The sequence below is a fragment of the Falco biarmicus genome, chromosome 15, assembly GCF_023638135.1.
Source record: "Falco biarmicus isolate bFalBia1 chromosome 15, bFalBia1.pri, whole genome shotgun sequence".
NCBI lineage: Eukaryota > Metazoa > Chordata > Aves > Falconiformes > Falconidae > Falco > Falco biarmicus.
In genome coordinates, this window is record NC_079302.1 from 15,054 (window position 1) to 41,300 (window position 26,247).

At 46.3% G+C, this 26,247-nt stretch overlaps 1 protein-coding gene across 1 annotated transcript; it reads left to right on the forward strand.

Moving 5' to 3' along the window:
• The first annotated feature begins 262 nt into the window (after positions 1 to 262).
• LOC130159246 (heat shock factor protein 5-like) lies at positions 263 to 25,426 on the forward strand. The gene is made up of 7 exons (XM_056360649.1): positions 263 to 470; positions 1,263 to 1,940; positions 4,691 to 5,065; positions 8,028 to 8,125; positions 13,140 to 13,658; positions 18,391 to 18,550; positions 24,460 to 25,426. Exons 1-7 carry the CDS (start codon positions 263 to 265, stop codon positions 24,639 to 24,641), a joined length of 2,220 nt encoding a protein of 739 aa, XP_056216624.1. The 3' UTR covers positions 24,642 to 25,426.
• The last annotated feature ends 821 nt before the right edge of the window (positions 25,427 to 26,247 follow it).

The window sequence follows — 26,247 nt, forward strand, 5'->3', positions numbered from 1 at the left end:
CCGGCTGCATTCCTCCCGGAGGGGTACGCACCAGCCCGGGGTGCCCCCGGCACATGGAGCAGCTCCCGAGCCCCCGCCGCCCGCGCCCCTCTCCGTCCCCGCCGCCCGCACCCCGCGGCAGCCGCGGCGCCCGGGCAGGTCCGGCTGCTCAGCAGAACCCGCCCCCGCCCCGCCCCTCCCCTCCCTGGGATTCGATGTTGTGTCACGTGGTCCTGCGGCCCCGCCCCCTTTCCCGCGCGCGGTCCCGGGGCGCCGGGCAGCCATGGCGGGGTGCGGGGTCGCGGAGCGCGTGTTCCCCGCTCTGCCCCGCCTGCAGCCGCTTTCCACGGCCCGGCGCCCGCCCGCGCCGTGGTTCAAGGACGTCCAGGCTGCCCCCGGGACGGCTGTGGGCTGGCAGCGGGGCCGCCCCGAGCGGCAGCTTTCGGCCCCGGGCCTCAGCCGCCCGGTCGCTCACGGAAGCTACGGCAGATGCTGGTGGCAGCGGAGCTGAGGGGCCGGCGGGGTGAGGGGACCGGCGGGGCGGAGGGGGTGGCCGAGGGGACCGGCGGGGCGGAGGGGGATGGCGGGGCTGAGGGACATGGCCCGGCTGAGGGGACATGGGGAGCTGAATGGACGGGGGGAGCTGAGGGGGATGGCGGGGCTGAGGGGGAGCTTGAGGGGGATGGCGGGGCTGAGGGGGAGCTGGGGGGGGGCGGGGCTGAGGGGGAGCTGAGGGGGATGGCGGGGCTGAGGGGGAGCTGAGGGGGATGGCGGGGCTGAGGGGGAGCTTGAGGGGGATGGCGGGGCTGAGGGGGAGCTGGGGGGGGGCGGGGCTGAGGGGGAGCTGAGGGGGATGGCGGGGCTGAGGGGGAGCTGAGGGGGATGGCGGGGCTGAGGGGGAGCTGGGGGGGACGGGGCTGAGGGGGGGCTGAGGGGGATGGCGGGGCTGAGGGGGAGCTGAGGGGATGGCGGGGCTGAGGGGGATGGCGGGGCTGAGGGGGAGCTGAGGGGGATGGCGGGGCTGAGGGGGAGCTGAGGGGATGGCGGGGCTGAGGGGGAGCTGAGGGGGATGGCGGGGCTGAGGGGGAGCTGAGGGGGATGGCGGGGCTGAGGGGGAGCTGAGGGGATGGCGGGGCTGAGGGGGAGCTGAGGGGGAGCTGAGGGGATGGCGGGGCTGAGGTGGGGCTGAGGGGGGGGGGCCGGGCTGCGGGGGGGCCGGGCTGCGGCCGTGCCGTGCCGAGGGACCGGGGCGCTGCGCGGACCAGCGCCGCGGCGGGGCTGAGGGCCGGGGGCCGCGCGCGGCGGGCAGCGCCTCGCAGGCGGGGCACGGAAGCGGAGGCCGCGCGGGCGGCGGTTGAGCGCGCGGCGGTTGGTGCCACCTACCGACACGGACGCGTCGCAGCAGCCCGTCCCCGTCAGTGCCGACACCTTCCCCGCCAGGCTGTGGCGGCTGGTCAACAGCCCGCGCTGCCGCTCCGTTCGCTGGGGCGCCTCCGGCCGGGGGCTGGTCATCAACCAGCCGCTCTGTGAGTGCGAGCTGCTGGGCGCCGGGCCGGCCGTCGCCGCGCAGCCGGGTGGCCGTGGGGCAGCGGCAGCCGCCGGTTTCTTCAAGACCAAGAACTTCAGCAGCTTCATCCGGCAGCTCAGTCTCTATGGCTTCCGCAAGGTGGGGATGTTGCCGGGGAGCAGTGTGGTGGGGCCCGGGCCTGGGCCGGGCCCAGAGGGTGGACAAGGCAACGGTGGCAACTGCACCGGGCCCCTGCATCGCTTCCGCAGCCCCCACTTTCGCCGCGACCGCCCCGACCTCCTCGTCCACCTGAAGCGCCTGACGAAGGGCAACAAGGCGAAGATGGCAGCGGGCCTGGATGTGACCAGCCGCCCACCCAACCGCTTCCAGCGCTTGCCTGGCACGCCACTGAATGGGCAGCCGCTGCCTCCGCCCTCGACGCTCAGCAGGCCTGGTGAGTCAGAGTGGGCCATGTGGGGCCTTGGTGGGTTTTTGAGAAGCGCTGGGTGGCATGGGATTTGAAAATCAATGCTCTCCTGAGGGAGAAGGGTTACCTGTCCTTGCCGGTGGCATCTCAGTTCAGCTGGTATAGGGAAGCTGTTGTTGTTTATGCAGGTAGATCTGCTGCCAGTAAGCATGAGTAGCATGGTTCACATGTATTTCAGGCTGCCTGTAGACTACAGTACAGTCTCCATTGCGTGCTACACTAAGAACACCCTTGCTCGATCTCTGTGGAGCTGGCACAGCTCTACCAGATGAACGTTACTGCTTCTTGCCCGTCAGTAAGGATGCCCATCAGTAGGGATGCTTAATATGCTGTCATTACATGTGTGTGAAGCAGTGAGTCGTGTGAAGTGATAACTAGAGCATCCTGTTAGTTTTGTGCAAAGGCGACAAGACCTGGTAGTAAGATTTTTGTCAGTTGTCTCCTGAAAAAGAATTCACAAGCTACGTAGTTTTTAAAACTGATTGAATGAGTAGGTGAGAGCTAATTAGAAAATAATACTGCTGAAAAGCCCTAGAACGTGTTTTCTTTCTTTCTAACCCTCTTTGAGAGGATCTGAGTTTTCCCAAGACAAGTGTGAGCCCTCAGGATTATTCCACAAATTTTGTATCGGCCCTAAAGCTTTGTAGTTGGTGCTGTGTAAGGAAGATGTGAATATCTTGCTTTGCAGTGCTCTTGGGCTGCTGCCAGAAGAGCACTCCGGCTTCCCATTCCCTTGGTGGCGTGTTAACTGTCATCTTCCTTGCAGCTGATACAGCAACGTGTTGGTTCAGCGCAGTGATCGGAGAAGACTTTAATAGCCTGGCTGGCTCTTGGACCCGAGTGATGCACCCCATGGGTGCAGAGCTGTAAGGCGCGGTGTAGGAGGAGCGGCAGGACTGTGCGACCAGGAGAAGGGGAGAAGCAGTTGACGGTACTGCTGTCTGCAGCACCGGCTGGCCTTTAGAGCAGAGTAGGGTATCCCCATACTCTTGGTTACTGTGTCAGGGTAGGAACTGTCATCTAATTCAAGTGGTGTTTTCCGTGATGTGTGTGGAACTGCACGTGCAATACCAAGAAGACAAAATGAAGCATCTGAGAAGGGATGGAACTTATTTCAGTAGGGAGGCTAGGAAACATTTAAACTAATGATTTGATGTTAACCTTGTTAAGGCTAAGATGAGTCATTGCAGACTTCAGTGACGTGGTTTGTCTGATGTAATGCAGACCATTGGTAAAGGAAATTATGAGAAAGAGATGACTTTCATTTTTTGTCCTCTGTTTTTATGGCTGCAGTTTCAGTTTTTTTTCAGAGTTTTTGCTCTAGGAGTCTCATTTTCTAGAAAGACAGAACAAGGAAAACATTGGGGTTTCTATGCAGTCAAGTTCTGACAGGCTGACAATGCACTGTGCGCTCTGTACTGACTGTTTAGGGGCACGTCTGTTCCCAGTGTCTTGCAGGGTGTAACGCTCTGTTAAACATTCAGGAACAATTCCTGGACAGCAACTGGAGGTTGGTAACTTGGCATCCCGTGGTGTCTTGTTTACGTGTTAGAACTAGATAATCTTCATGTCCCTATCCAAAGGTAAAATATAAACAAAAGAATTTTCATACCCCTGTTCCTTCTCTGTTTATAAATGGTGAAAGTACTGAACAGGAAATAAACGGTCCTATACATTAAGTCTTAGCAAATCTTCAGGGTCAGCTGGTATTTATTTAGTGATTCTTAATGGTTAAATGTGAACTTGCAGAATAATGACTGTATGTTACTGATTTCATCAGAGGAGTGCAAGAGGTAAATGTGAGGCTATTTTTAAAAAAAGTCCTTTTGGGTGAGAATTGGAAACTACAGGTCTGAGAAAGCCTGGCTTCTAGATAAGCCCTATTGACGTGAACCATCCTGAAACTTGTAATTCTCATGGCTAAATGCAATCCTGCAGGGGAGTCACAAATGCAGTAGTTCTTGCAGAAATCAATGAGCACAGGCGTTTGCGGTGTTACTGTCAGTGTTTCCACAAAGTCACCAAAACAGAAATTGAGCTGTCATGGTATAAAAGCAAATGCCATTTCATGAAACAGTAACTGTCTGAGAGAGGAAACTATAAAATAATAGAGAAGAATAAAAGGACTGTCTAGGAAATAACAAAATGGCAAAGACTGGGATATTTTAGTCTGCACTGAACTAGTTGAGCTGACTGAGAAAAAATTGGCTTTGAAATTTTTTCTTGACCAAATAAATGACTTGTCATAAAGTACTTGCAAAGTCCATTGGAGGATTTTGACATTGCCCTTCCCTTAGCTGTTTGTGAGCTGTCAGTAGTGGAGTTTGGTCAAATCTTGCTTTATGATGTCCCTTTTTTAAAATGTATTGTTTGATTTAACACACAGTATTTTCAAAATTGCTTTTGTTTGGTTTAGTAAGTTACTACACATTTTGATTTATAGCACATTTCTAAATATGGGTAACTCGTTACTGCCAGTTTAAGGAGATTGAATGCTACGCAGACACCTCTGGGTTGGCGCTTCGCTCGTGTGCCACACAGCAGTTAGTGCATGCTCGGGTCTAAGAGTACAGTCTCCTTTCTGGATTAAGTATGCTGGAGCAAAGGTAGTCTTCCCAAATCATGTTGTAGAGCCTTGGCTCCTCCTATTGCCTTTCTTTGCCTGTGAAAACTCCTTTCCTTAACACTTGTTTCGCTTTATTTTGTACCCACTGCAGGACTGCTGACTGTAGGACAGTTTCATCAACTTTACGGTCAAGGTGTTTTCTCTCCTTACTCCTACATGGCAACCTCGTGCCAAGCCCCCAGCACTTTACCAGCACAAAGATTAGATCCGACTCCAGTCCCTTCCACTTGGATCCAGCAGGGACCACTTGGGTTGCTGCCAGGGCAAGGGGCTTCCCCAGCTTTTCCAGATAAAGGGGCTGCCTTTCCTGTACTCCAGACACTTCCAACAGGAGCCACGTACACCCTCCAGCCTGTGGCTTCTCTTCCGCCACTTCAGCAAGGGACTCAAAGCGTTGCCGCATCCATTGCAAATTGCAGCAGCTCTGCATCTTCAGTGCCGTACTCACAAGCCTGCTATCCAACAGGTATGAAAAAAAATTTCTGCATTTGCTTTTCAAAAATAGATTTTAAAGTGAGACTTTCCAATATTTTTCTACAATACTCCGCCATGTGTATATCTCAAGTGAGAATTAGAAAGTGTCAAGTCTAAAAGGAAGATGGACCTAAAGCAAAAGGAGTTTCTGTTTGGTATTCGTGCCCTTCCTCCAGATTTTGTGTGTCCCCTGGTGATTTTCTGGATAGCCTTTCTGTTGAGGTGAAAGGGCGAGGAGAAGAATATTTGTCCAATACTAGTCGGTGTGAGGCTAACTTTCATTTTTGTTTTTTTAATTAAGCAAAACTTGGACAATGATATTAAAGCACTGAGACCTTGTTAAGAAGTAGTATCCTAGGCCTTGGTCTCATGTTTTTCCAGGTTAAGGTTTTAAACTCAAAGATCAGTCAAAAGTATTGTGCAGAACAGGGGTCCTCAAACTTTATAAACAGGGGGCCGGCGCGCGGATTAGATGGCAGGAAGTCATCTGCGTCTGCTTGGTTTCCCCCTCCAACCCCCGGCGCGGGTGGGGGTGGTGTGGGTGTTCTGTAAATAGGGGGGGCTGGATTGAGGACCCTGGGGGGCCATATCCGGCCCGTGGGCCGTAGTTTGAGGACTCCTGGTGTAGAATATTTCATTCTGCTCATACTATTTTTGTATCTACATTTTTTTTCTTGCTTAGCTTCTTTATGTTGTATTTTTTTATGCACTGAAAACTAGAAAGTACAAAAGTCTTGGCTCCTTTCTTTTTTCTAAATTATTTCTGCCACAATTGTCAGTCTCACTTAATCACTCAATTGCAAAGTAAATCAGTCTCACTGAAGTGTTTTTATTCTTCAGAAGAGGAGTTGAAGCAAATTACTGTTCTTTTCCTTGCCCTTACCTTGAATGGGAAAAATCACATGATAGGGTATTTTCTGGGGAGTGGTGGTGTATTTGTTGTGGGTTTGTGGTGTTTTTTTTTAGTTTCCCTAAAACTTCTGAAATTCAGAACAGTGACTCTTTCCTTGAACAAACTAAAGCTCAGTTGTTATTCTTTCCTTCTGCCTGCTCCTCCTTTGGCAGCCGCACCTTCACAAAGACAGCTATCTATCCCTGTTTAGAAATCCTACACAGTGAAATCATTACATCTTTTGTGCATGTCTTCTGAGACCTCTGCTGAGAACATTTCGGACAATAATCAACAGTTTCTGTAACGTCATTTTTGTCAAGGAAGGGTTCTGAGGAGCTGGGCATTTCTTGTAGACACACTTAAATGTTTAAGAGACAGGCAACTTCTGCCACGTGCTCCTTGCCTTGTGCTCCTTATGCAAAGATTTCTGTGGTGGCCAGAGTGTGGAGCCTGCCTTACCAGCTGCTAACTATCAAGTCTTCTCCCAGGAGCAGGTGTCCTGAGAGTCATAGAATGGTTTGGGTTGGAAGGGACCTTAAAGATCAGCAAGTTCCCACCCCCCTGCCATGGGCAGGGACACCTTCTATTAGACCAGGTAGCTCCAAGCCTCATCCAGAATACTTGCTTCATTAAGGTGGGAGGTGGGAGGTGGTCCCCGCTTTGCGTTTCTATTGGTTACAGAGCATAGGCTGAAACTCATCATGATGAATTGTAGTTGTCTCTGTCTCAGCTAAGGCCCCAGCCCTCTCCCGTAGTCAAGGGAAGGAAAGGGGCGTCTCGGGTGCGATTTCACGTAGCTCGGTTTAGAGTTTGTCTTGGGGTAAGATTACTGGTGTCCTGGAAGTGCCTGTTTTGAAGTACTGCCTGTAGGGGAGCTGAGGGAGACCAGCGTAGATTTAGACATGAATATGGAGATCTCTCTCGCTGGGTGACGCTCGTTGCTTTAAGTTTAAAGGATAACTTGGCTATGTTGCTCAGGTAGAATCTTCTCGGGTGGGAGGTGGGTGCGAGAACGCAGTGAAAACATACCAAATTTTGCAAGGTGTAATCAAAACTAAAATACAGAAACTTAGGGAATCTGAGGCGTTTGAAACCTCCAGTGAATTAATTCGCGTTTCTGAGAGTGTAAGTGACATTTCAGTGGAGTATGATAAATCTTTTAATTTTCACTGTCACTCTAGGACTGTCTCAGCGGTTTTACTTCTGTGCCTGTGTATCTCTTAATCTCTCCGCTATCCTTTCTTCTATATATTATAACATACAGAATGCTGAAGGCGTGTTTCTTCAAATGTCCACATGAAAAAGTCTGGTTTCCTTCATCATGAAAGCACAGCAGCAAGATTAGTTTGTTTGGAGAGTGATAGTTAACCTTAAGATATGTATTTAGTAAGTGAGAGAACTAAAGAATGTATGTTCAATCTTATTCTTGACTCTCTTCATTTCACTTTTGAAGTCCCATTAAATGAAATCAAAGTAGAACTTTGTCAAAAGATTTCTTTTTGTGTGTATTCAAACTTGTTTGTTAACTTCCGTGACAAAAAGATTTCCCTGGTTTTTCATTATGATTCTTATTGAAAAGTCAGTAACATAAAATACGCTCATCTAAGTCTTTTTTTTCCCCACTAGCCTTAGACCATAATTAGTTTAAGGATTTAGTTCTGTTTACTTTCAACTATCTGCAAAACCTTTGACAGTAGTAGAATTGCGTCAAAGAAATGCGTTGAAGCTTTATTATCCGAGAGTGTCTAATAATGAAAAATCAGTCATGGAGACCATGTGAGAAATACTAGTTATTGGTGCCACCTGACAGTGCAAGTCCAGTCGCGCCTTTTGAATGCATCTGTGGCTGTAGGGTTCATTTACCTATGAAGACCTTTCTGGTGAGTGGTAGTTTAGGAGTAGTCATGATATTCTTCGGAATGATACACTCTTGGTTAAGAATAAATTTCTGGAATTTCGCTTACTGTGTGATTATTGAAATGTTTAATCAAAGTAAGCAATAGAACTCTGCACACCAGGCACAAGTCCCGGCAGTCTGATAGCTGTGTTTGAATTCTTGCAGCCACACCGCAGAGCTGTTCAGCAGCAGCCCACACAGATCCTCTGGCTGGCTGTGCTGGTCCTACTGCTTCAGCGTGCACCCACGACAGCTTTCTCCAGGTGAGCGTAGCCTACTTAAAGGAGGTGAAAGCGAAGGAGACTGTATGAATGAACTGCAGGTTTATACACTTGTGAAATTAAGGATATAAATTTGAAAATGGATCTGCTTGATAAAGTGAAAGTGATGTGGTTTACAAATACCTATTTCAAAGAACCACTGAATGTTAAACGAGTAGTTTTGTAATTCAGGTTAGGTTTCAGGGTAGCAGCATAGTGGATGTCCTCATCAGTGGAGTGGTTTTTTGCTTGACTTCACCAGAATCACTTTTAGTTAATGAGCCTGCATTTGTATTTGAAGAATGTTCTTGCCTGGACAAAAAGAAATTCTTTAATATTATGAAAATACTGAGAAGCAGCTCCACTTCTTTGTCTCAGATAGTTTCCTGCAGTCCTGAGTTTGATTTGATGAACGAGAAAAACTAAGGTGACTTTGTGGAATGGGCCCCACCTCGGAGATCTCTTATTAAAGATAACTCCAGTACTTCCTGTAAATGCTTTATGTAATTTTAGTGGAAACTGCGCCTTATTTGGAGGGCCTGGCTTATCAGATATCAGAAGATCTGAAGTAAAAATGCAAGAGCTTCCTTTTTTATTACAGCATAACGCATATACTTTTTTCCCCCTCACAGAGGACAAGCAAAGCAAGTTATGCTTATGCGTGTTGAAAAAGGGTTGACCTACCCAAGCTTGATCATCCAGTTTCCTGTCTTGCAAATATCAACCTTTCTCTTTTATTCATGACTTCTTTTAAAAAATAAGCTTATCCAAGATGGGCAGGTTATGGCCAGGGTAACACGTTAGTGTAAGGCTATAAATAGCCAACAGCCAGTCATGCCGTCGATATTGTAGTACTTATTTTTTGCACAGTGCATCTTTGTCATCTCACTTTCATTGTGAGCTGCTTTTTTCCTCCAGGACATGAGGATCCATCTGAGCGATGGGCAGTCACAATTAAATAGCTTATCTCGGAAGGCCGAGATCCATGGGATAGTAAATCATTCCAAAGGAGTTGTCAGAGGTGGTGTTGTGGCTAGATTGAAGGATAATATACAGTGTCCGAAGGGTCTAGTAAAAATCAGTTGTTTGGAGAAGCGAGTCCATGGGCAGTGTGTGGAGTCAGAAGAGCTTTCGGCCACTTGCTAGTGGTTGCTTTGTTTCCTGGAAACCCCCAGCAAAAAGCTGCCGAGCATCTGGGCAGACTGCGGGAAGGCGATCCTCTGCGTGAGAAGGCCAAAGGCGAGCAGTGCCCTGTATCAGTTCCACCAGGTCAGTAACCGGCTGTCTCTGAGCAGGGTAACACAGCTATCGTACCGCGTGGATCAACGGGACTTCTAGAGATTTCCGATCTTAGCATAGCCTAGGTCATTTCTCCTGGAACGTGGTGACAGGCTGTGCAGGTGGTACAGAAGACAGCAGTTTGCCTGCGGTTCTTGCTGAGCTGTGGGGAATAATCAGTTTGCCTTTTGTGTGTTCTGGGGCATATACTTCCCCAAACTTCTGCTGGGGGATGTGGCAAGCTGCAGTATTGAGCATCCTGCCCGGCTGGTGTACTGATCATCCATCAGTAACCACTTGCACAAATCCTCAAAAGCGGTAAAATTCATCAGCCCTGGCTGACTAAGCATTTTTATTGTTCTTCACAAAAAATAGAACTATTGCATGGTATATTTCCTATCGTTCCACTCAATACCTTCTACCAGTTGCAGGAATTCAGTGCGATGCTGTTGAAGCGTGGTTTGCGGGGCGTTTTAGGCTGTTTGGTCCCGCTGTGTGCTGCTAGGTAGGAGTGGCAAAGCCTATGCGAAACTGCTGGACCAGTCCCGAAGACAGCGAACCGTATCGGCACACTAGTAGTCAGCAAGCTGGTTACCAGCCCCGTTTCTGTTGGATCCAGACGGTGCTTTGTGGTCTCAGAAGGAAAAGCGGGCACTCTTGGACAAGGAAGCCTAACCTTGTGCTGTTCCTTACTGGGTCTTGCAGAGAGCATCACTTTTAAGTTTAGGAGAGATTAAGACAGGTGGAGTTTCTGGGTCTTGGAGGCCAGCTGCTGGGCTTGTACAGTACGCACCTGAGCTGCTGAAAGTGTTAGGTGACCCTGACTGGAACATGGGCAGACCAGGCCGGTAACTAACTGGTTGGTTGGCTGCAGTTTGCTCTCCAGGAAAAGCTACAGAGAATTACTGCGTGGAATGGCAAGGGGACATAGGTGGTTATACCCAGACACGGTGGCTGATGATGGTGTATCTCACCAGGTTTCTGAAATCGGGGTTTCAGAGGTTTGTATTACACTCATCACGGTTGGTTACAAAACAGGGAGCTCAGGTACAACTTCTTACCCATTTTTCATTTGGGTTCTCTTAAGTGGGGTTTGGATTAGTGTGGTGAATCAGTATCCTTGGGTAGGAATGAGTCTTTTGAGAGACCTCCTGCTATCTTCTGCAACAGCAGTGCTGGCAGCTCACAACCATTAGCTCAATACTTCCCCGCTGCTTTATCATAGATGTGAACTGAGGCTACATATTGGATTTCAGCGATTTTTTTAATTTTTTTTTTCCTGCCCTCACCTCGTTTTGTTTTTTTTTAATAGCAGCCCTGCCGTTTGATTATTGCTATTACCATGGTTATTAAGCTGTCGGTATTTCCTTGTGGAACTGAAGCAAGAGGTAACGGGAAATGGAAGAAATAAACGTGCAAGAAAAAAGAACAACTTTCTGACCTTAAAAGCAGTCCTAAGTAGTTTGCTTTTGTTTGTAATAAGGAATGATAATCAGCCGTGTTATTTCAAAAAGAAATCAAGTCTGAACTAATTCCGATTGCCCAAGCACTCAAGCCAGATTTGTGTAGTCCTAGCGGTCCCTGAAAAGGTGTGGTTGTGCTTTAATTCCTGCACACGCTACGCTAATCTTGTAAGTGAAATGCCCGTCTTCTCTTTCACCACTTCTGCTAAGTTAGACCATTTTTCCTCTTGAGCTTGAATGACCAGCAAGCTATTAGTCTTTCAGGCCCTGACTTCTCAATCTTTTATCGGTTTTCCTTGTTTCATTGCTGCCTCCCCCCATCCTTCTCCAGGTGAACTAAAAGGATTTAAATTGTACCTTTGTGTGGCCCCTTTCTCCTGTTGGAAATACACACGAGATCCTGTAGTGCATCCAAGAGGACAATATGTGCTGTAACAGCTTCAAGCTGAGGTCCCCTAAGAAGAGGCAGAAAAAGCTTCAGTATGGGTGGGTTGGTTGGTTGGTTTTTGGCAGGGATGATCTTATTCCTGGATGGTTTGGTAATCCAGATCTTACTTAGAATCCTGACTACTTATGACACTAAACAAGCAATGCAACAGAAATGAAACACCTTATTAACATTTTAAAAAAATAGAACTGAAAAAAAAATCAAATGAGAGGAATAATGTTTGAACCTATCTCATAAAAACATAAAGGTGGCTTAGCCTTTAATGAAAAGATTTTGCTTAACTTAACCTAAATTTCTCAAATTCCAGGTTTTATTTCCCCCTCCGTTTCCCCCCACCCTCCACAGTTTGTGGCTATCTGCAAACTGGCACATCTACACGAATCCACACTAGGACTTGCCTTCACACACCCAGGAGACAGGATCTCATCTCTTTGTGGTATCTCCATCAGGGAGAGACCAAGTCCTTCACTGGCATTTGATCTGATACGGCTTTCCTAGTAGGTGATCCTGTAGCTTCCTGTTCTCTAATTTACTCGTCTCTGGAAGTAGCTTTTCATTAACCATGACCTCAGCTAAAAGGTCTAAGGATAGTCAGGCACTAAGGACTACTCCTTCATACTGGATCTCTTCCAAAAGAAGGCTGTATTTTAAATAGACCTGAGTTTCTGTTCAACATCATTGTATGACTTGTATTTGTCAGAAGAAATGACCCTTCTAGTGTCCTTTGACTGAGTCACCTCCAGAAGAAGTAGCAGTACAGACACTGGCTGTTAAAATGCCATCTATCATTTCACTTGGGTAGGACTTGCTGCTTTGGAAAAACTCTTTCATTGTCTTCATTCTGTTTTAAAGGTTATTCGATATATATGAATGCTACTAAAAAAATCATCACTGGATTGCTGATTGTGTCCTGTCATCCTGTGATGTCATTACAGTGAAAAATTTTAGTAGTGTTCAGACCTGATCTGTGATGGCAAAGGCAGTCTCTGTAGGTTCTACAAGAAGTGTTTCTGACCTGAAATTCTGTCGGGTTTTTATGCAGATCGATGCAGACTTGGGGTTGTGCCTCTGTGGGACACTGTCATGACCGGAGAGTCCAGATGTGAGGCTGTGACAGGCAGGGCAGTTTTGCAGTATTTGCTTTCACCGGTATTTGAACTCCCACTCATCCTGGGACTGGGGCGTTCCTGGGGGGCACCCCTTGTGTAGATGTGCCTATGGACAATCACTTGAGGAGGAAAATGGTATTATTGGTTAAGAAGCGGTGAGTTCCTCAAGTTGTGTTGTCCATATGCACATTTACAGCATGTGGACCTTTTTCTTTTGCTTAAAAATGATGTGGTTTATACTGATTTTTTTATACTACAACAACAGGAATGCTTGAGTTTTAGAAGGAACTGAAGGCGGGTGGATTTTCTCTCTCATTTTCTATTACGTATGTGGCACGTGAAGAGGGTGGTTCTAGTGTACCCCCACAGGTCCTACTAAGACCAGAAGTCTCTGATTTGAATGCTTGGGTATATTTAACACCTGCGGTGCAAAGGGTGTGCAGACAATGCATCTGCAGGCATACACCAGCTCCTAGTAAGTAACCTTCTCTCCAGGGTAGACCATGAATAGAAGAAAGGAAGCGTGCCAAGAGTAAGGTGGTTAATGAAAACCAAGACAAAGCAGTAGCTTTTATCTTTTTTCTTCTGGTTAAACTTGCTATTTAACTGAGAATAACGGACAATCTTTCAAGCTTGGATAAATGGATAAACAGAATCAGTACACATCCTGTCACGGTAATTTTTTGATACACAAGTTCACTGTATTTTGTTTTTTCCAGAATCCTCCAATGCAGTCATCTTATGAAGCTGAACTGATGCCGTCTGACTGGCTATGTAATATATCTGAAGAAAACAAGAAGGCAGAAGTCAGTCTTGAAGCCACGTTTCAGGTTGCCGCTGAGGTGCATTCATCATGCAAAGCTGAAAAGGTGGGAGTGGCACCTGTAGAGAGCCAGTATTCGATCCTGGAGTTTAATGGAAATCAGGCACCGCCTGTTAATAGTTACGCACCACCTTCAACTGAGGAAGGCCAGCTGGAATGTCTCACTCCTGTAACTTCAGACACATCATTTCTGGTGGAAGCAGATGGAGCACTGAATTTGTCTCCATTACAGCCTTCTGACATTCTTTGTGCTGCCGATACCACTCTGTCTATGGAAACTGCTGCTGCTGCTAAAATACTACAGGAACTTCTGACCACACAGGAAGCAGATGAAAAATGGAGCAAAGAACCAGATCACTGCCCAGCTGAGTTCTCCCTCATGTTTTTTCAGGAAGAATTGTTCAGTCCAGAGCAGGTAAGGGGTAAGGGGAGGTAAACCAACATCTTTCTTGAGCTAACTATATTTGATAGTAATGCTAGGGTCTGGACCGGTAGCTTTTCAATATTCTTGCCTGCTTAAGAACTGAAGGCTTCTTTAATTAAGCCTTTTTATGGCTTTTTTTTTATGGACAGTGAAGGGTTTGCTTGGTAAAGCAAGATATAAAAAAGAAGACGGAATGAAAAAGTATCCCATGTTTCCCATGTTAATGAGCATGACATGTGTCAGCCTGTTGGCCAAGTTAGGGTGCTCATTTGCATGGGAAACATGCGTAGTGCAGGTGTATTCGTGGTGATGAAGTGGATGCTTTTTTAGGTTGTAACATACCATCTTTAATCTCCAACAAAGAAGGGTATTTTGAGAATTGCTGCTGGAGGCAGATTTTTGCTTAAATTTAGATAAACGGTTAGATTGTTTCTGATAAATAGTTGTAAGTTCTGTTTTCTGTGGAAAGTATAGTTTATTCACATTTGACTGGTATAAAGCATCTTCATTGGTTTATACTTTGTGGTGTACAACAAGTTGTAATTGTACTTCGGTCTACCTGTACCTGGTCTTCCCGGTATGTAAAATTATAAGTCTCATGAGGGGTGAGGGGCATTCTAGATGTTACTCTGTTAAGGCAGCAAATGCGTGCTCTGCTTTTTGTTTTGTTTTGTTTTGAAAACAAGGTAAGCTCAGGAGATTGACTGCATCTGTTTCTGCTGCATGAGACCTACCTTGCATGTAGGCACTCAATCTCATTTTTGTGTGTGCATTGAAGCTACTGTCTTATTGTTCTGTCGGTAGCTTGACGCCTTCACTGAAGTTTCTAGATCGGAAATCATCAGCTGGCGCAAACCTCCCGTTGTTGCTTTCAGCGTTATAAAGATTAGTCATCTTCCTCTTGGGTATCTTTCTAGAAAGGGGTGTGTATCCTGATCAAGCCTCTGCATAGCTCAAGCCTAGACTAGACGGTTCTGCTCAGTACCGTGTAGGGAAGAGCACATCCCTGTGCTAGTGCATAGAGTTGGCAGCACTCCTTAATTGGTGCCCACTCATTATATTAAGCGTTGACCGCACTTTAAATGTTGTCAGTTTTAGAATTTTGGAACTGCATTTTTAGAATGATAGGTTGTCCCTTGTTGAAGGCCTTTGGAGTCCGTGACCCGAACTTCCTTGTCAAGAACTGGGGGAATTAAGCACACGAACCACGTAGTTGTTTGGGAGGGAGGTTTTGTATATTTGTGAGAATCCTGATGTTGGTCCTGGACTGTAACGGGTTAAATAACTGGCCTCATTTTTTGAGCAATTGAAAAGCAATTCAGGGACTGTTCAGCGTTTTGTTTGACAGATTCCCTCTTTCTGTTAGAACTCCTCTTCAACCAGTCTCCTCCTCCCAAACTCGGGAGAGGGAAGGTTAACTTTAACACCCTACTTGTCCAGAGCCTGGGGTCATGGCAGGTGCAGAACTCTCCAGAGGAGGCTTCGGTGCCTGTACTCCTCACATCAGGCTCCAGCACAGTTTTCTTCCTCATCCCTGAATCTGGAAGCACTCAGGCTTTCAGTGGCTGTTGGTACCATGTGTTTTAGAGCAAGCTTATGACAGAATAGTGGGCGTGCACAGAAGACCGCTCTATTCCTCTCTATACAAGCAGAGGGGGAGCAATTTCCTCCACTGTTCATACAAGAGCATCAGAACAGCTCTGCTGGGTCAGATCAAAGGTTTGTCTTGCCCAGCGTCAAGTCTCAAAACAACAGCTGTAACCTGATGTGTAGGGAAGAGCAAGAACAAGGAGCGCAAACAGAGCAGGGCATTCCTGCTTACACATTCCAGCTACTTTCAGCCGGAAGACTTGCGATGATACTGTGTACTTCATCTTGGGTTTCTGCTCTGTGGACTGAAGTCAGCCCTTGAAACTGTCGGTTTTAGCATACGGGACCTTTTGACCAAGCTGGTACTGTTTTGTTTTCTGTTTCGTTCACAGTATTTCCCAGCATTTAATTACTCTTGTGACCAGCACTGAGCCTTGAACTGTCTTCCTTGTAGAAGTAACAGTTTAGTAGAAACCTGCTTTATTCTGCTTTCCCGATTTCCTAAAAGACAGCAAATTAAAGAGCAGCTCTTTACATGAAAAGAGTTAGTACATTCAACAGTTCAGATCCAGCGTTGTCCTCTCAGCCTCAGTGAATTTCTGTCCTAGACTTTTAGAGGCTTTGGCCTTCAATGGGCACCTCTTATTCCACTCCTACTCCTAAGAAATGTTTTATTTTCTTCTTAAAGTGGAAATAGAACATTTCTGTAATGCTTGATCAAGAGGAATTTGCCTCCGATTTCGTTCAGTCTCCTTGGCAGCATACCTATGTGAAGGCTGAAACGCTTGCTTTCTTTGGGGAAGGTGAATCCAGCAAACCCCGTTCATGCGAGTTGCTAATTTTAGTACCTCAGCTTCCCATCATGGTTCCAGCTGGGTATAGGTATAGTCCAGTCAGTGTCTCGTAAGTCGTGTAAGTAGTGAGATGCAGCAGTTTTGGCGTTTTTCAGTAACTGAAGTGAAAAGGCAAAACTTTCACGTCTGTCAGCTTTGGTAGCTTTGCTTGATTCTCTGCCAAACAATGTTTTGGACTCTGAAGCTGCAGAAGTATCAGACCTGAGTGGAAGGCCTGTCCACAGGTGCGGTGAATCCATGGTCAGAAACATGTTCGCTTAAAAGACCGAACAATAAAAAAAAGGGATAGCTTGGGAGCCAGACTTGTGTGGGCTAGGCTGATGCTGTTAGGATGAAAATGGTATTATTACCTATTACATTAGATTACTGAAGAGTTGGTGTGTAAGATTCTATAAACACAGTGATAAAAAGAAATCTGAAAGGGGTGCTGTGCAGTATGACTGCTCTTCAGTTTCCACACACGCAGCTGTAAGGGTTAAAATTGGACACAGCGTTGGAAGTACAGGTTCACCAGTGAGGGGGAATGAAATTTCCTCAGTTTGCTGGCCACGCTCGTCCCGGTGTAGCCCAAGGTGTCGTTAGCCTTACTGGGCACTGCAGCATCCCCAGGTCCTTTGCAGAACTGCCAGTTAGAGTGTCTAGACTACTTTCACCACGTAGGCTAGTAACGGTTTCTTAATAATGGTGATCCCCATATGCATGTTACTTGTTTTTTCTTTATCAAACACTGCAATTTGGTTTCTACATCCCCTGCCTGGTATTGCTTTTCATTAGTCTCTTCTTTTTAAATAATGAAGTTTGCAGAATTGTTTCTAGAGCAGTTGTCCAGTGGAATATCTGGTTTAGAATGCTTACCTGAGAAATCTTCCCTTCTCTCACTACTTGATGAAGGCTGCTCACTGATTTTTCTAGAACTTGCTGTTATGGAAATGTCACCAGGAATAGAGAAGTCATCATCACTCGTGAGACTTGGATTCTAGCTGGTGAAGGTAGTGACCTACAGCCTGCCTGCCTTCTTTGTTTTTGTGCCTGGGAAGGAGTTGTGGTTCAGACATCAGACAAAAGGCACTGCTAGCCACGTGTTTTTCACGTGGCCTTGTTAACAGTACTAAAGCAATACATCCAGACAGCACATTTCAAAGAGGAAAAACCGAGTCAAATGGGTATCCAGCAAGTGCAGGAGGTGTGTGGGAGGGAACTAGTTCTCCCTGGAGTACTCCATTACTGTATTTGCACAGGCCTTTTTGAATGTTATTATACAACTTTGTCAAGCAATGTATGTGTGTTTCTATTGATACGTATACACATAGCCTGTTATATACTCAACATTGAGTAATGACAGACTCAAGGTGGTGAGCATGATTTTTGGAAAGACTATCTTATTACCAAGTGTGACCTCTTGTCTTCTGTAAACTCGCACATAATGGTTTTCAAAAGCTTTTTTTCCCCTTAATAGAAGGAAACATTGCAGGCTCTGAGCAGTCATTCATCTTTAGGTTATTGATGCATAAGATATTTGCAGAAGAGATGACTATTCTAGAACAGGTGATACTGTGAAAATTTTTCTGTCTAAAGGTAGATTCCAGGTGCTTAACTTTGGGCCTGTACTGCCTCAGTGAAAATGAAACAGAACTTGGTTGTCCGGGTCTTTTTTTTTTTTTTTTTTTAAGCTACAGGTTTTTGCCACATGATCATGGAAATGTACCAGTTTGCCAAATGGTTGCCTGCAAAATACATGTAGAGCAGCAGCAGAGGGCTCTAAAAAGCAAGCAACACATTATAACTTAATGTCTTAACGACTGTGTGGGGTGGGGTGAGATTCCCAACCAGAAATGTGTGGTTCACGTGTGGTTCTGCATCACACAGCTCTGTCAAGTTGTTTGAGCTACATCTGTCGTTATTATTACACGTGCTGGTAAGAATGAGTGCACCTGTATTTCTTCTAGCTTATTTCTTCTAGCTATTTTAATAACTGAGGGAAAAGTTCAGACTGTGGGGACATGTACCCTAACTTTGTGTATTCTAGTTTTCTGATCTCATATTTTGCTTAATATGATGTTTTGTAAGAGGTTGTTTCAATTTAGCAACCTTACTTCTGAGTTAAAAACACTTACTATGTCAACTGTCTAGGCAGTGTTCACCACCTGTTAGATGCCCTTTTGGAGTGGAGAAGAATAGCTTTTATTTTGTTTTATTGGTTTTATATTAGTTTTATTATAAGATAACATTGAGTGATCTTTGGTTTTATTTCTTTTGGTGTTGTGTTGTGTTTTTTTAAGGAGAATACTAGTGTTAAAAGTGAATCCAGGACATCGGAGACAGAAGAGAGACAATTCACTTCAGGAGCTGAGCCTGTGAACGAATCTGTAGAACAGACAGATTCATCTGTAAAATCTTTCTCCCGGAAAAGACGCAGTTCAGACACAGGCAACTCTCTCGGTAAGAAAGATTCTACGTTTTCTCAGAGATTACGGTGACAGCTACTCTGAAACTAACTATTACAGAAAGGGGAGAGTAGAAGAATTTACTTGTTGTCTGCCGTGTGAGTACTTCATTGTTCCTTCCGTTAAAATACTAAACTTGTACAACCTCTTAGTGTACTTACCAACACACTTCAATAGAGACACTTATGCTAATTACTCTGATGTGGGCAAGGGTATAAATTATGTAAGTAAATAAAACTTGAAGTTCTGGGAGTTGTGCCAGAAACCTGGATGTCACAATACTGAGATTAAGTCCATAGACGTGTTCGCTGGAGGGCGACAGTGCTGTGAAGGAAACACTGAGTAATGAGGTAACTATGGAAGTTCCAGGGGCAAAACCCACCAAACTGATGAAGCTAGTGTAGAAGTCTGAACTCTTTGTCTCAGATCACTGAACACATTGTACCAGTCTGGTAGTGTCCTGAAGCACATGAGAAAAACAAGCCGCAGAGTATCTGAGGCTAAAAACTTCACAAATCTAGTAACTGAAGGGAAAACCGAAATGCCCACAGATTAGAGAGACATAAGAGGACACAAAAAGTACTTGGGATCCATTCTAGAGGGGAATTTGGTTCAGCCTGCAAGTCTCTAAGAAGCTGTTTCCCTCACAGCTGTTCATCAAAGAGCCGATGGTGGGGTTTGAAGAGCTGTTGCTCACTTCAAAGGGTGGTTTCTAGATTCCAGATCATGATGCTGGTTAATAGTTCAGCTCATAATGCCCATCAGTTTCAAACATTTAAGTAAGGAATAAAGTCTTTCTGTCAGGAAGCTGAGAAAAAAGGTGGGATGCCACCTTGAAAAAAGACAAGCTTTTGTTTAAAACACATAATCGAGAGTTCTTGTTCAATTACTTCCTGGTATCACAGATAACTAGCAAACTTCTCAGCTTTCATATCTGAAGCAAAACATTTGCTTAACGTGCCAGTTGTAAAGTTATGTACAGGAACATGTTGGAAAGCATTCCCATGGGATTGTTCCACAGGGATGAAACACTGTTGTGCTAACGCTAATTAGCAACGATTGGCATAGTCTACTCTCTGGGAAATGTGACGGTCATCCAGGTCTGCATTTCCACTGTTGTACCTTTGGGGCTTGGTGTGCGTGTTAAGGGTAGAGATAGACAGCACACCTGAGCCCAACGTGATCAGGCTCAAGCTAGCCCAAAGTCAGTTGGGTGCATGATAGAAGCCTCCAAGCTGGCATAGCCTGTCGGCTGCATGTCAGCTGTAAGCCTGAAGCAGGCAGGCTCAAGTGCAACCTGACTTCTGCTGCTCTGACTACACCTTTGTCAGCACCTCCTGTCCTCTGTGAGACTCTGGAAACAACTTCTTTTTTAATCTCTCTGTGCTAAAATGCATCACGATGATTTCCAGGTGTTTCTTGGCAACTTGCCCTCTGAGTGTGATGGAGTCCTCTCTGTTTTCCTGTTTTCCTTTGGGCACTCCTTTGCAAGTTTTCTGAGCCTGCACTTTGATACATGCACCCTGCTGTGAAAAAGGCTCTTCTTCCATCTATTTCAGTAGGCTGTTTTTTTCTATGTTAATGTCACTTTTCTTTAACATCACTTTTCTTTGTTACGTGGTGACACCAAGTTCTAGATACCACACAGCGAGAGCCAATATAATGTGGTACATTTCAGTGACTGGGAGCAGCTCTGAGCCCAACCCGAGGTGTTAATCTGTAAAAACGCACCAAGAATCAAACCCGCCTTTGTGGAGAAGGCATTGCTTCCCTCCAAAGAGTGGACTGGACTTCTTTGCATTTCACAGCTGTTCTGTAGCAAGAAAAGACGAGCGTCCTTTCCCTAAAACACCGTCCCCAGGGTTTCCCTCCATAGCTGCCAGCCCATCTCTGCAGCACCATAAATCACCGAGATGGGTTATCTGCTTCCTTCAAATGGAAAACCAATGTATTTAACCAGCCTTCTCAGCTAAATTCTAGTTTACCAGTTTTAAGAACATTCTGCCCAGCAGAATCTAGATGAAAGGTGTCTCTAGTTCATTGTCCTGTCTCCAACAGTGTCTTCGGCATTTCTGTACCATTAAGCAGAAAAGGCCTCAGTAACCTTCAGTTGATTTTTAGAGTCCCTTTTTGAAGCTGTGCAAACATTTAGCATCCACTGTGGTTTTTGTAAGTTAATGTCATTAATGCAGATTAACTACACAGCGGGTGAAGAACCCTCCTCTTCAACTACTTCTGAGTCCTCCCGGGAGCCAGAGTCTGCTACAAAGGGTGCAGAACTTAACTCGGCGCTAAGATACATCATTGCAAATGATTACGGGCTGTGTCATCTGTTCCCTTCCCACTCTTTTTCTTGAGAGGCGATGGGTATGGTGCTCTAGCTCCTGCCGTGTTTATCACACGGAGGTGCAAGGAATAGGTCACCTTTCAGGGACTGCTTTTTTTCAGCCCCAAGCTCGCTCTTAGGACATAGATTTGAAGGTGCTGATGATGCATCTGCTTTTCCCACTACTTTCTAGCTGAGCTTGTCTGTTAAAATGGGAGTTTTGAAATAAATCTGTCCGCTTTTGTTGGCAGCATACACACTTGCAACAGGAGTCCTTTTGGACTTCACAAAGGATTAAGAGGAACTCTGTAAATACTTTGAGTCTCCTTCCCCATCTCCTCTGCATTGTGCTCCACAGGCACACTCAGCTCGTGAGCACAGCTGTACTGGACCTAATATCTGTGGCTTGTGCTTCCTCTTCTCAAAGAGCACGGGAGAAGGACCAGATTCTGATGGGAGGAATTTTTGTTTGCAGCCCGTCTTTCTGGAAATAGGCATCTCAGAATGGAGCAGGGGGCATTTGTTACTTGTGGATTGAAGCATTTAAGCTGATGCTGAGACATTAAGCAAAAAATCTTTCTTTCTCGATGGCTGACCATATATTTTCTGTGAGTCGTCTAGTCCTGCAAATAATCTGATGACTTTCTCTGACTTTTTTTCTTTTTTATGCTGCAAGGTGCCCTAGACATTTACCACCCACTCCCATGCCGCTGCAGTTGTGTCACTGTGTGTTCTCTCTCATTCCCTCCAAGGTAAATAGATTTCTAGGTGCAATTGCTAAGGGCAAATCTTCATTCAGGCAAGGTCTCCCATGCTGTCATCTGTTCCCTTGAACTGTTTCCTGCACCTTCCAGCCAAAAATACTGTTAATGTTCATTTAGTTTTCCTATCCGGTCACAGTGAGATCTCTTCCTACAAAGGTGTTAAGAGTTAATGTGGGGACAGGCCTGGCCCTGAGCTCTTGAACATCTGTGTGAAGCCCAAAGCGAAGTTGCTCTCGGGAGTCCGAGCGGCAGCTGCTTGCTCCAGCTCAGTTGCCATTACCTTGACGTCATTATATATTCATTGAAGGCATTTCAAATTGCCTGTCCTGGCAGTCTGCTCTTTGGGATGAGTGGGTGTCATACCCTGTGTCTTAACTTGCCATAATTTAGAGGTGCATTGTTACAAGCCCCCTCATTTCTCCATCCCTATGCGTTTTCAAGATGTGTTCCCAACGGAGTCTGCTTTGGCAGGAGGCAGGTGTCAGAAAGTGCAAAAGTGGTGCCTATTGGGCAGGAACTTTGTAGTACAGAGAACGAACAGAGGCTGGAAGATGTGAATGTGTTTGTTTAGAGGTTAAATTTCTTGTGGGTGATGTTTGCAGTGGTAGCGCTGTTGTGACTTTATCGGGGTACTTGTTCACTTTCTTGACCTGCAAGATCTGGCCATACGTGGGAAGTATCTCTGTGTTGCTGTGGATCGAGGTAACTGTCAAAAAAGGAGCCTCTTGTCTGTCCTCTCTGTGACGCCACGAGTTTTTTTCTGGGATCCTGGCGCTGGCTGTGGTGTGCTTTGAGGCAGTTGTGCCTTTTCTGGGTAAACAAAGGGATATGGCACAAGCAGGTCAGGCCTTTCTGTAGATACTGCCAGGGGCTTATAGTAATTAATGTTTGGCTTTTGGTATCCATGGTGGCAAAGGCATTTCTAAATAATACATACTGAAGAATGGGAGCACTTTTCTTATAATCTGCTTTGGGGTTTTATATTTAAATTTTTGAAAAATTGGAAGAATTCCTGTTTCTTTAAACAGTAGGCCTCAGGTGATCAGGTTATAGTCTGACATTGAAAGCATATTTTATAGTACCTGATAGAAATGCAATTGCTCTGTATGCTGCCAAGGGAAACATATCCAAGCACTGATACGTACTCGGTATTCCCTTTTCTTCCTAGATCTCCGTCTACCGGTGGATGTACCTCGGAAGCGGGGGTGCTTTCTGGAGGATGAAATAAGAGAGTGAGAAGTGGGTGACAAATGTGCAGCAGCTGCCAGCTGGATTCCCCTGTCAGACTCCAGCAGCCGTGGAGCTTTGCCCACAACAGCCACTTTGGATCATTTCAGCTGTGTTTAAAAAAAAAAAAAAACAAACCCCAACAAAACACCAAAGACCACACACAAAAAAGCCCCAAACAAAACAACAAAAAAACAGCAAAAAAACCAGCCCCACACCACTCTATTTTTTGCTTTCTTTTTAACTTGGTAGGGTATTGTTTAGTAGGCCTCTTTCATTACATTTTCTACCTGTCAAGTTATAAAGCACCGAGTGGTCAGAGTAATTAATATGAAGTAATTCCTTAGCTGTTTGTATTCTTTAGATTTGGAAAGTCTGAACTTTACAGGAACCCTTAAACACTTTCTTGAGACATCCTTACTGGGAAGCAGATGGGTTTTAGTGCTCTGTTAGGAATCTGTTTCACTTATTTATTTATCTATTTAACGTTGTTGGGAGCTACAGTATGCTCGGCATAGGTGGTGGTTGGTGCTCTCGCTGTCTTTGCTTGCAGTCGTACCGTGGCCCTTTACTGGGGATCGTGTATGAAACAAAAGCATTGGAAAGTCGCAAGATTCTGGGTCTGAATGGGTCTGAGATTTCAGGAGAGCAGCTAAAGGAAAGATGAGCTAATTTTCTAAGTGATTAACCAGGAAACCTTCTTCCTTCCTGAACCAGCTCTCTGTTTCACCAGCAAGTGTATGTATGTCACAGCTGCTGATCTTTTACGTTCCTGGGGAATTCTTCTGGTTTAATAATTTCCTTTTGATGCTAATGGTATCTGTAATGATAAGTTATTTATTATTCTAGTACTCTGTTCTAATTATGTCTTGAAAATATTTTTTAAACTTTTAGAGGAAGATTGTACTTATGTTGATAGCAGATCTTAAGTTTTTAATAGCTATACATTTGTGTTCATGTTAAAATACTGTTTGAAGGATAAAGGGGGCACATCCTCTACTTGTGGTGTTCAGGAGATCCATGTGGAAGAGCACCTAAACCATCCATGTAATGGCTTCATGCGTGTTCATACGAGCCAGCCCTGAGCAAAACGCACGAGAAGGGAGCAGAGAAGCTGTCAGGACCGCCTCGGCTTGTGTAGCTCCCAGCTGTGGCCGGGATGTGCTAAGGGAGCACCGGGCAGTAAGATGAACTGAGGCGAAACCTTTCCTTACAGCTTCTGTAATAAGATCTTTCTTAACCAGTAGTAACTTCTGTAATAAGGTGGTTTGTAACAAGATACTACTTTTTTAAAAATAACTTTTGTAATAAGATGTTTTGTAATAAGGTATTTTAAATAAGTAGCACCTTCTGTAATAAAGGTGTTTTTACCGATAGTCTTGTTACCGGGAGCAGGGTGGGATGTGGTTTCCCGTGTGTGCCCTGTTGTACCCCTGCCCAGGCAGGGTCGGCCTCAGGTGATCAGGTTCTAGTCTGCCGTTGGAAGCGTATTTTGTAGTGCCCGACAGAAATGCGGTTGCTCTGTACGCTGCCGAGGGAAACATACCCGGGCCCTGCTGTGTACTCAGCGTTCCCTTTTCTTCCTAGATCTCCGTCTGCTGGTGGACGCCCCTTGGAAGCGGGGGTGCTTTCTGGCGGTGACAGATGTGCAGCAGCTGCCAGCTGGCTTCCCTTGTCAGACGTGTAGCGATGTTGCAAGAAATGGAGCTTTGGCACGGCAACGGGTGTCGCATCGGTGTTCTCTCCGTGTTCTCGATGACCAGGGGTGAGTGTGTCACAGCTGGAAGAAACAGCTGCTTCCTGTTCCAGCGGTTCTCGCTGACACGTGTATCACCCAGCGGCCGCTGCCCGGCGGAGCAGTTCCCAGGCCGGCGGCCGCTCTTCCTTTGCACCCCGTCCCAGTTCCTGCGGGGCGGCTGCGGCAGCGAGGGGGGGCGCCCCGCGGGGGGGCGGTGCGCGGGGGCGCTGCTGCGGACACTCCGCTCTGCTCGGCCGCGCTGCCTGCGGTGGTGGGTGCTGCCCTTGATGCTGCTGGGGGCTCTGGGCTCCGCTGGCACCTGCCTGCCTGCTGCCTGCGCTGCGCCACCGTGGGGACTGCCTGCTGGCTTTTAACCCTTTGTTATTAGAAATACCGACTGGGGGGGGTGTGGGTTTAAAAACAGCGACCAGACATCACCAGACCCACGCAGTTTTCTTAAGCTGCAGGAAATAACTCTGGCCCAGGATTTACAGCCCAGTTTCCACCCGCCCCGGCCCTGGGCTTCCCGGGCTGCAAGCACACGTTTCTGGGCCAAGTTGAGCTTCTCATCCACCAACACCCCACAGTCCTTCTCCTCAGGGCTGCTCTCCGTCCGTTCTCTGCCCAGCCTGTGCTTGTGCTTGGTGTTGCCCCAGCCCACATGCAGAACCTTGCACTTGGTGCTTCTTTCCTACTTTCCGTTAGATCTAAAGATGTGGGTGACTTCCCTTCTATGGAACATGCAGCAAGAGCACTATGTCAAATCAAGGTTCTCTCTCTTTGAGTTTCAGATTTTTTTCACAGATTGGTACTTGCGTAATGGCTACTTAGAAAAGAACTCTTTGCCCAGAGGAGCCTGCTGTGTGGCCCAGCCCTCAACGAGGTGTTCAGGCCTGGACATAACTTTTAATACCAAAGTGCAAACCAGTTCTGTTTTGATGGAGTTCTGAGAGTTCTGACACCGTTTAGGTAACAGCATGAAATGTTGGCATGTGGCTGAACTTTGTTGATTCCATAGCTGGTAAATATTCCCTGGTCAGCCTTCCAAAAGTAATCTGCCCAGGGGGATGCAGGAGGCTCGGCAGCAAGTAAAGCAGGGCTTTGCAGGGTGGGGGGTGGTTTCTCATTGAACGTGTCCTCAGGGAGACTGACATGTTTGAAGCAAACGGGAGGCTGGTGGAATAGGTGCACACAGCCAGTGTGCGTGTTGTAAATAGATGTTATGATTGCTAGCCTTAGACTCTGTGTTAGCAATTACTATATCCAAATATAAAAAAATTGGAAAATATCAGAGCTGCACAACAAAGGACAGCCCTGGGAAGCACAAAAGCCGGGAAACAAAACCAGTGCATTTACAGGTACCTTAACTCCGCATCTTCGTGTTCCATGGTTTGCTGTTAGATGCTGGCAAAACAGAGTGTATTACTTCTGGAAGAACTAAATTCTGCAGCAGAGTAATAATGGGTGCTGCTTATCGTATGGAGCCTTTCCCTCTTTGTAGACAAGTCAGCTAAGAAGTTAACTGTATTTGTGATTGCTTTTGCTAAAAATGGTCTGGCGCTGGAGGCTGTCCCAGTGTGCCTCCCCAGCCGAGGGCAGAGCCGTGTCTTTTTGCTACTCTAACGTTGTTCCTTACT